Raw genomic sequence first — 7,871 nt, 5'->3', positions numbered from 1 at the left:
TATAGAAAAGATGGAAAAAGATTTTCAGAGAGGTCGGGAACTCCAAAGTATGGCTAATAAATTGATAAATTTTCAAAAAACCCCAAGAGTTGGGGTGAAGCTGGATAGAGGCAACCCGACAGTGTTGCAAAACAGACATCTCAAAATCTGAAAAAGGTAGAAAAACGCCCAAACGGGTGATCATGCATTCATACATAAAGAAGAAATGATGGGCCGTTCTGTTGGCCCTCCCATGGCAAACTCGGTCCTCTGGACTTGGGATAAGCAATTCAACTTAGACTCATCCTCATCCGAGGTACAGAGCCGGTGGTGAGTACGAAGATGGGTAATAAACTCAACATCAACCAACGGCTCCTCCCCTAGGACAGTAACATCAACCCAATCTACGAAAGCCATTTTCTTTTCTTAAAGAAAATGAGGAAACCTACAAAGAAAAAAAAAAGAAAAAATCAAAAACAAGGTCTCTAGAGGGGAGAAAGGAACCAAGCAGAAGTCTACAAACCTACTTATCTACAAAATAAAGGCATACGAAAAATATGAAAGAGGAAAAGAAACTGACCTTTATCTGAAAATAAGGGTTGCAGGAAGTAAAGCTTCGAGACGCAGAAGTGTGGCACGAACGAATGAAGAACGAACGAAGAGAAAAATTAGAAAAATCGCAGAAAGAAAAAAATGAAAGAGAGGAAAAAGTATTTATAAATACTCTAGGGGCATAATGGTAAAAACGGGGCAGTTATTAATAAGAGTGCACCGTTACCAAAGCCATCAATCCCTAGGCGCATCCCTAATGGACGCGACGCTTGAATAGACGTAACTGTCAGAAACAAAAGGCCACAAAAATCACGTCGGTTTAAAAACCCTCGTCTCCTCTAAGAAAGTTGGCTACGAACCCGAGTAAAATACTCGAACCCAAGTCTTAAAGAAATCTTGGGCTCGAGTAGGGGGCACTGTTCATACCCTGGCCCAATAATAAAGGCCCAGGTCCAAACGAAAGGCCTAGTCCAAATGATTGAGCCTTGCTGAGCACCAACCTTCGTACTGAGAAGTCGGTCTTGACTACGATTCGCTCCAAAGAAGTCGGGACGGAGAATAGTTGGCAGATCAACATCAATCCAAATGAGTAACTGCCCCTAAAATCTCTCTAACCACTTCCAGGAGCCATATCTTAACCTCCCTAAGATAAAGGGACAGTTATCACCCTAAAAGGGTGGCACTACTTCAGCGGTGGTTATTGGCTCACCACTATAAATACACTGACACTCTTCAGGTATCTCTAAGCCCAATACATTTTAGACCTGCTCACACCCTTGCTAACTTAGGCATCGGAGTGTCTTTGCAGGTACCACCCCCCATTCACCCACGAACACAAGTCGGAAGGAGGCTCCAGCGCACCGACCTGCTCTGAGGCTAAAATTCGCTGACGATCGGGCCGGCTAATACAGTCCAGTCCATTAATCTCCGGTTACCCATCGTAACAAGTAATATCCAAGGAGCATAGGAGACTCTATCCATATCATTTTATGAAATTTGTTTCCAGACTTGTTAGAAATAAATTTCCTATGATCGGATACCATGGCCAAATTCGTTCATGACATTAATTATTTGTATAGAATATAAATTAAAATATAAAAATTATATAAAATAATATATAAGGTAATACATATAAATATATATAAATTACGAATTTCGTAATTTATTTTTAGAGTAAGTATACTCTCTTTTAAAATTTCTTGCTCTAATTTAGAAGAACTACAGTACTTTCTCGGGAGTCGTGACAAACACCCCAAAGATTCACAAAGTAGAGGTAATTTGGTGTTCCATTTGCCAAATTTTACAGCAGCGGGCTCGTGATACACCATAAGAATACAGAAACTTGGCAACATGTATAATTCACTAATGATGTACACATTCTTCTGTTAGTACAAAGAATATCAATTTCTTTCGAGGATGACAAGAGAGGGGAGGGGGTCATGTGCATGTTAGACAAAAAGAAAAAGAAACCATCATACCGGTGTACGGGCGAATATAACACCTAGAGGACAACCAACAGCTGAGTCGAGTCTCGGGTCCTGCAAGCCATTATCTTCACTCAATTTCAATTACTTTCCCTCCCACCTCGGCGTGAATTAATTAACACCAGATCAGATTCTCACGCTTACCCTGTGGATAGAACTCATAACTTAGATGGTATATTCCTTGCAAATGCATCTTTGAGTGAAGTCTGAGAGTGTAAAGTGTATATAGGGAAGTCGGTGTAATCAGGCTTTGCACATGCAAGGAGTCAAGGGGTTCTCCCAGAGGTCATAGTTGGGGAAAGTTTCTTCCGGCAATCCTGTCCGCGTTTGATGAGTAACGACCACATCTTCAACAAAGGTAGCCCAACCCATGTATGGATCCCCAAAAGACTTGGACATTAATCCTTTGTCAGGCTTGATTGATTTTAGACGGTGACCCATGTATCTACGAGCGCCAATGATCAGCTTAGCAAAGTTGCCTCCATGGGTCATCACAAACACATCTGACTTCAGGCATACCAGGAAGTCAAGAGCTGCAAGGCTCGTCACATGCTTTCTAAAACCATCCAACTCCTCTTTAGTTGCCAACTCCTCCTTTGTAACCTGTTAACAAAAGTGGAAAGTACTATCATATTGTATCCAAATGTGAAACTATAGAGGAAAAAATTTGATATATTAGCTCAGTTATATCAAACAAGTTTATATAGAACAAGAACAATGCATCCTATCTTGATAGCCTCATTACAGACTAGAATCCCATGTAACATCTCTAAAACATTAACAAACAAAAATATCAAGAATCCAAAACATTTTTGAACTCCAAGGCAGTACCATGGTCATTGTTTTTAATTCACATAATAGTTAAGAGGTCTTTACCAGATTAGGAAACATATTCCTCAGCGGAGCCATCCGATTCTGTCCACCATAAACTTGTCCAGAAGCGACATAAATTTGTGTTTCCTTTGGATAGCCCATAGCACGAAGTATAACGGCCACTTCTCCAGGCTCTAGAGGACACCGTCCCTCCTTTCGCTTCTGTAGAGCCAATTGCCATAAGTGGGAACCATTCTGCATTTTCATAAAACGCAGTGTGAACATTATGCTCCAACAGAAAGTTCTTGGTTCTTATTTCGATATTTACTTATGAAAAGGAAAAAGAAATACTAGTACTGCACCTTATACCGTCGAGGCCACTCCTTTTGTCTGTATTCTGCCATTTTAGCTTTCTCTTCTCTTGTCCCCACAAAATCACAGAACGATAGGCCTACCATTCCTTTCTCAAATCGAAGATGCAGAGCCCTGCTCATGTTTTAAACTGTTATATCACTGATACAACAAATGCACCCAAATTCAGCTACAAGAGGATCTTGATCACAAACGATACATACATATAAGGATTTGAACTACCAGTTCGGTTTCTCATCCTTGAGGCCAGTAAATCAGCCATTTGCTCTATATCAGGGAGAAATTTCAGAGCATGATAATTAACCCTACATCTCAACTTGTTGATTTCTGGAGGAACATTGTCATATCTGAAATAACAACAATGACAGTGACAACATGAATTACATATAAAATAGTGGTGTCTAGCATATAAATCATCCACAGCCTACCCCAGCCTATCAACAAAAGGTTTTAGAGCCATAATCCTTTTCTCCTTGACTCGAGGCAAAACATTGTCAATGTAAAATTGTGCAGGCGCATATTTTGGAATGTTCTTTACAGTCCTCCTGAAAGACAACACAACTTTTATGTTAGTCAAACAAATCGCCACCAACCACCAAGGCATCAACAATTCATGCCAAGACACAGAACAATCTAGTTTGGCATGCATCATTGGTTAATGTTTCCTACAGCTAAAAAAAATAAACAGTTTAACAAAAAGACAAAAGACAAAAAAAGGGGGGGGGGGGGTATTCTACATCCATACATGAACACATCACATCCCTCCTCCAGCCAAAACTATTATCAACTTAATTAAGATATGCTTAATGAAAGAGTCCACCCATAGCATTATTTGGCCATAAGGCCAGCATCTAAACCAATTTTTTTATGCCAATAAGTCTACGATCAAAACAGAAACCATAGTGACAAAGTGATATTGGCTGTTTACATATGCACACCTTTCTTAAATAGCAACTTGGGATTTTAATATTTAACAGACTCAAGAAAGAAAAGAAATCTATCAAACCTTATACTACTGAATAGCTCTGTCTTATCAGTAAACCATTCTGGGATATCACGGACTATACGAACATCATATTTCAGGTAATCTATGAAGTGATCCACATCAAAAATGTCTTCAAATTTCCTGCAAGAAAAAAAAGTGTCATCATGGTCCATGGTGAGGACCATCTAAAAATTTCTTAGACAACTTTTTAAAAATACAAAAAACAACAAAACTAGTGAGGAAGGACAGAAATACAACAAGCAGTCACAACTCACAAAAGAGTGGCCTGAGTTTTAGTAATTAAAATCTATTTAATTTTCAGAATGAAGAAATATGATATTGGTGACACATACATGTACAAACACATGCTTGGCAAATCGATAGTGACAACTAAACTTATTAAAACACCATAAGAATACATTTGGAAAAGAGATCTCACGTTTGGTCTTTCCAAATCTGGTCTTGCTTCAAAACAGGCAAAATAAGTGTGGCATTCATTATTTTGGCCACAGCCACGGCATTGCATATCTGCGTTTTGAAATATGAGCCAAAGTAAATCATTGATAAATAATTCTAAAACTTTTTACATATAGCTAATTACAATGTACAAGACAATAAATCAGCATCACATATCAGTAAAACCAACTATAAACGCAAATTCTAGTTGTTTTGCAAGTCCATTAAATTGGAAACATTAGTGCCACACTACTAGTTTAAAGAGTCTCTGATGATCTTTGATTATCACTTGGGCATGAATATCCAGAATTCATATTGTCATATCAAACTCTGCAATTGATTCTATAAATAAATTGCACCATAAAAATCAACAAGTATGCAAAATAGAAAATAGATATTGTCCTTATCTTACAGTTTTCTTTGATTTTATTCCTCTCAAACAGGTTAAAGAAGTGTAGGTTCACATATTTGACAAATAGCTGTAAAAAGAACTCTCTACTAGTACTAGACCATACTAGATAATAGAGGCAATGGAAACAAAAAGGTGTAAATAATAAAATGAAATAAGTCATGGTGAATTTTGGAAGAAGAAAACAATGTAGAATATATTGCATCACAACTTAAACAACTTAGTCCATACCGCAATTCTTTGTTGGTTTAGACCACCTTCAGCATGGATGAATATGTACCCATTTGTTTCATTTTCAGGAGGAAGCTCTACATAGAGGTGTCAAAGCAAGATTAAATTGCAATGAAAATAAACCAACACCCATTGCACTAATATGAATATATACCAGTGTAACATATATGCAATAAATAAGCAACACTATATTAAGAAACAAGTTAAAATGCTGAGTACTCCATGGAACATAGACTACAAATATAGATAACTCCTGTGTTATAAAGTTCCAATTCAAGGATTCAGCAAATATTACTCTTTCTTCCTAAAGAACAGCGAGAGCATCACACACACAAACACACAAAAATATAAAAAAAGAATTGTTGACAGATCAATTCACTTCATAAACAAAAAATTTGCACACCAGTGATAAGTGATAACAAACAAAATCTCATCACATATTGATCCAATTATCCTTTTTGTGATTCTAGTTATAGTTATTGCTGAAAGTCTGCTGATGCTTCATACAAATGAAAATTGCATTAAATTTCTCTGACTTGCAATGCTAATGAGATGGTCAATGCACATATAAATATCGGAATCAGGTTTTTTAAGAAGAAGAAGAGAAGAAGAAGAAAGGGGACCTTCTATAACACCATCCCTGCGCTCAGCACAAGGCTTCCAAGACGTCGTGGACGATAAAGGATTTTCCCACAGAGACGGCGATTCTTTCACCTGAAACCAGTACCACAGAAGCTGTGAGAATCCACGTAACAGAAAGAGACAGAAAAAACGAATCATTTAATATGATGGTTCATGATAACTTACGTGAGGGCAGTGAAGTGTAATCCCATCCTTTTTACACAAGTAAGGAGCATTCTACAATCATAAAAAAAAATAAAAAAAGAAAATTCAAAGCCGAATATCAACAATAAGAACCAGCTCAGCTACTATTTACTCAAATTATTTTTAAAAAAACGAATCGATCATCGCGGAATCAGAGAGAAAAAGAGAAACACAATGTGTTGAAATCTGAGAGGGAAACTGACCAATTTGTTGACGATTGAGAAGAGGGAGAGAAGGCCAACGAGGATTAGAAGCAAGGTGCAGAAGAATGAGATCCTTGGGGAATGGAGAGGATTGGGAACCCTAGGGTCATCGCCGAAGAAGGAAGAGAGATACTGTAGGGGACGATACCGGTCCTTGAGGGAGTGGCGGTCGCGTTCCTCGTCGTCGTCGGGAAGGTGGTGGTGATGGTGGTCGGCGGTGGCGGAGGGAATAAGAGGTGATGAATCGGCATCGCGCTTCATCGGAGAGGTTGCGCGAGGGCCGAAGGAGGCTTGGTGTCTCAGCTCCGCCATTACCCGACCCGATTTGATTATTGGGAATTTCGATAGATGGTCGGACTGTCTCTCTCTCTACACTGTACTGAATACTGGTAATTATTAGTGTTACCTACTTCTTCAGAGGGAAGCACCGAGGCAATGTTGTCTTGTGTTAGAGTCCATAGTCCATACTGCGTGCTTGTGGAGTGAATTCAGATCCAAATCGTGTTTTGCCTGTGCGGTCTTAATTCTTAAATTGTTTCAATTGTCCAAGGAGCAAGGGCGTCTCGGTAATACCTGTATCGTGTGTGGGCATCAATGTAAAAACAGCAACCAACAGTCCTGCATTTGTTTTTTTAAGGAGTAAAGGACATGGGAATTTTTTTGTAACCCATAAAAATTGTACCCGAAGCTCCTCAAAAATGTTATTGAATTTTGTTTATCGATAAAATATTTTTAAATAACGACCTTACTTGAATTCTATAGGCTCGTACAACTGTATCCTTGAGTTTGAAGGAGACAGGAAATATTTTTAAATAATTTAAAAACGTTTCAAAAAAATTTAATTGTATTTAGAGATATTTTTTATTAACCAAAAAATATTATGGTGTTAACTTGTCAATATTAAAATTTCACTTGTCATATAAAAAGTTTATTTTGTTATATTACTATTTTTCATTAATATAAAAATCTTAGTTCACATTTACTAATATGTATTTTTGTCATAATTTTTTTTAATCAAAGATAAGTAAACTCAAATATGTGACCTCTAAATGAATATGAGATTATACCATTGAATTATAGCTCATTGACAAAATTTTTAATATTTTTTTTTGTTTACCCAAACGGTATCTCCCAACCCGACAGGTTAAGGACTAATCCGTCGCGGATCTGAGCTCCATTTAAGGGTCTGCCGCTGGCCAATGGGTTGCTGCATGTACAAGGCGGGATTCGAACTTCCGACACTTGCTTAAGCGGACGAGTGAGCTGACCACTCGACCAACCCAAGTTGGTTAAAATTTTTAATAATTTGATGACATCTTTATCGATAACAAAATTTAGAAAAAATTTATTAACAATAAAGCGTGTGTTTGACAAACCCGTTCGAAGAAAAAAAAACACGTTTAAACTTACTGAAAGTTTCAATTTTTTGTTTGGCTAACTTTTGATTTAGTAAACGCAGAAGTGATTTTGATGTCAAACCCAAGTTTGTCAAAAACAACAATTTATAGCTTCTGCATTTCACTAATGGGCTTTTAGCCATTTACACTAAACATCTATTTTTA

General features: G+C 37.6%; 1 protein-coding gene across 1 annotated transcript; it reads right to left on the bottom strand.

The window, feature by feature from the left end:
• Positions 1-1,614: 1,614 nt before the first annotated feature.
• On the bottom strand, positions 1,615-7,090 carry LOC112715132 (protein PECTIC ARABINOGALACTAN SYNTHESIS-RELATED). The gene is made up of 11 exons (XM_025766889.2): positions 6,310-7,090; positions 6,089-6,139; positions 5,905-5,995; positions 5,282-5,358; positions 4,625-4,713; positions 4,207-4,326; positions 3,629-3,745; positions 3,404-3,547; positions 3,191-3,314; positions 2,892-3,083; positions 1,615-2,618 (listed from the first exon to the last, which is right to left on the bottom strand). The coding sequence occupies exons 1-11, from the start codon at positions 6,619-6,621 to the stop codon at positions 2,259-2,261; spliced, it is 1,677 nt and encodes a 558-aa protein (XP_025622674.1). The 5' UTR covers positions 6,622-7,090; the 3' UTR covers positions 1,615-2,258.
• Between the last annotated feature and the right edge of the window lie 781 nt (positions 7,091-7,871).

The sequence above is a fragment of the Arachis hypogaea genome, chromosome 10 (assembly GCF_003086295.3).
Source record: "Arachis hypogaea cultivar Tifrunner chromosome 10, arahy.Tifrunner.gnm2.J5K5, whole genome shotgun sequence".
NCBI classification, from domain to species: Eukaryota; Viridiplantae; Streptophyta; class Magnoliopsida; order Fabales; family Fabaceae; genus Arachis; species Arachis hypogaea.
The sequence above is the reverse complement of the archived record's forward strand: the minus strand, read 5'-3'. Positions and strand labels throughout refer to the sequence as shown.

Excerpts from the sequence above, each read along its gene's own strand:
- LOC112715132 (XM_025766889.2), bottom strand. The coding sequence starts at position 6,621 with ATGGCGGAGCTGAGACACCAAGCCTCCTTCGGCCCTCGCGCAACCTCT. Across the intron at positions 3,315-3,403 it reads GGTAGTTCAAATCCTTATAT|GGCTCTGCATCTTCGATTTG; the intron begins GTATGTATCGTT and ends AAACATGAGCAG. Across the intron at positions 3,084-3,190 it reads AGTGGCCTCGACGGTATAAG|AATGGTTCCCACTTATGGCA; the intron begins GTGCAGTACTAG and ends ATGAAAATGCAG.